This window comes from Lissotriton vulgaris, chromosome 5, assembly GCF_964263255.1.
Source record: "Lissotriton vulgaris chromosome 5, aLisVul1.2, whole genome shotgun sequence".
Classification (NCBI taxonomy): domain Eukaryota; kingdom Metazoa; phylum Chordata; class Amphibia; order Caudata; family Salamandridae; genus Lissotriton; species Lissotriton vulgaris.
The window spans coordinates 1,525,595,423-1,525,597,369 of NC_141693.1; the positions used below are offsets into that span (position 1 = coordinate 1,525,595,423).

Below are 1,947 nucleotides of genomic sequence, written 5' to 3' on the forward strand. Positions count from 1 at the left end.
AAGCACCTGTACCAAAAAATGCAGGTGCGGGGAAGCAATGTTGGATGAAGATGGAATTAACTGAATCGACTATTATTTACGGTGACTGCTTCAATGACAACTGGTGAAACTGTTATGTTTTCCTCAACTCAGCCAACAGCAAAGCAAGTAATTGTACAATGGCGAAAATAAGTATATAGATCATGAATACCATTATATTAGCGATGGGAAATGAATTTGAAGAATAACACAACCAATGGCTAAGCTTGTTGTCCAGCTGCATGGATTCCTTGTGGAAGCAAACTGTCTCTGGAGGACTCAAATATAACCAAAATGGAGAAAAAAAGGGAAAGCTGACACTGCGGTATCACTTGATGACATCGTGTTTTATTAACATAGCCCTTATATGTTTATCTCTGAAGTGCAATTTTCACGATACACAAACTTAACTTTAATAAGCTATCATATTTACACCAATTGTTTCGAAAGTGGTTAAATGTCCCATAAAAAATTAATAAAGAAAGTCTGGTAAAGCTAAGGATGATTAGTAGTTACTCGCCTATATTAGGCCCTTCAATCTTTTTATTGCTTTTCTAAGAATTCCTTGTACTTCTTTGTTTCTTAAACTATAGATAATAGGGTTTAACATAGGTGTCACCACTCCATATAGGACAGGGACGACTCTGTCCTGCTCCAGAGAATAAGATGATGTTGGTCGGATATAAGTGAAGACGATGGTCCCAAAATATAGACTGACAACTGACAGATGAGAGACACATGTAGAAAACGCCTTCTGACGTCCTTCTGAAGTCTGGATTTTGAGGATGGCTGAGATGATGAACACATAGGACAGGAGTGTAAACAGGAAGGAGCCAATGATGACAGACCCCCCTGATGTGTAGACTACAATTTCATTAATATGGGTATCTGTGCAGGACAGCTCTAACAGTGGTGGGATGTCACAGAAGAAGTGGTTGATTCTGTTGGACCGGCAAAAGGGAAGCCGGAAAGTAAAAACAGTGTGTGCCAAGGAGTTCAGAAGGCCTGCAACCCAGGAGATGGCTGCCAAAATGGTGCAAACCCTTTTATTCATTATCACAGTGTAATGTAGGGGTTTGCACACTGCTACATACCGGTCCAGAGACATAACAGCGAGCAGGATACATTCCACACCACCAAAGGAAATGAAAAAGAATAACTGTGCTACACAACCAGCAAAGGAAATGGACTTCACCTGCGATAGAAAATCTATCAGCATCTTAGGGACTACGGATGATGTGAAGGAGATGTCAATAAGCGACAGGTTGCGGAGAAAATAATACATTGGGGAGTGTAGTCCAATGTACATGGTGATTGTCCCAATCATTAACATGTTAGCCAGTAGGTTTATAAGGTAGAGTAAAAGAAACAGCACGAAGAGTGGGATCTGTAACCGAGGGTCACTGCTGAGGCCCTCAAGGATGAATCCTTTTATTCTGGTATAGTTCAGTTGCTCCATATTTTCTGCTGCAAGCATGATCTGCAAGGCAAAGCACACTTTCAAGTAAACAAAGATCACACAAAAAGTCTAATGTCACACATTTATCATTTCTTCATTTAATCCCCCCCAGCTTCGTCCAGTTGACTCTATGGACTCACTGACAATCAGCTGGCGACAGCTTTCAATATAGTTGCCCCATTCCAAGCTAAAAGTAGGGGGCATATTTCCAAGCCCCATTCGCCACTGAAGCGTCACTTTTTTTTTTACTCTCCGGTGGCGTTGCATCATTTCACATATTTACAAGGTGGCGCCTTATAAATATGCCTCTTTCTACCACAGTCCAGCGCGGCAAAGGGACGTGCAATGGGTGTTGCAGCGGCCGTTCCACTGCAACACCTACTGCTTTTTGATGCTGCCCCAGATTTACAAGGCTGTGGCAGCAACAAAAACAAAGGCCAAGGAATACCTTGCTCTAGAATGGCAGTATG

General features: G+C 41.9%; 1 protein-coding gene across 1 annotated transcript; it reads right to left on the reverse strand.

Moving 5' to 3' along the window:
* Positions 1–538: 538 nt before the first annotated feature.
* Positions 539–1,477, reverse strand: LOC147712927 (olfactory receptor 5V1-like). Its single transcript, XM_086920394.1, has one exon. The coding sequence runs from the start codon at positions 1,475–1,477 to the stop codon at positions 539–541; it is 939 nt and encodes a 312-aa protein (XP_086776520.1).
* Positions 1,478–1,947: the final 470 nt, after the last annotated feature.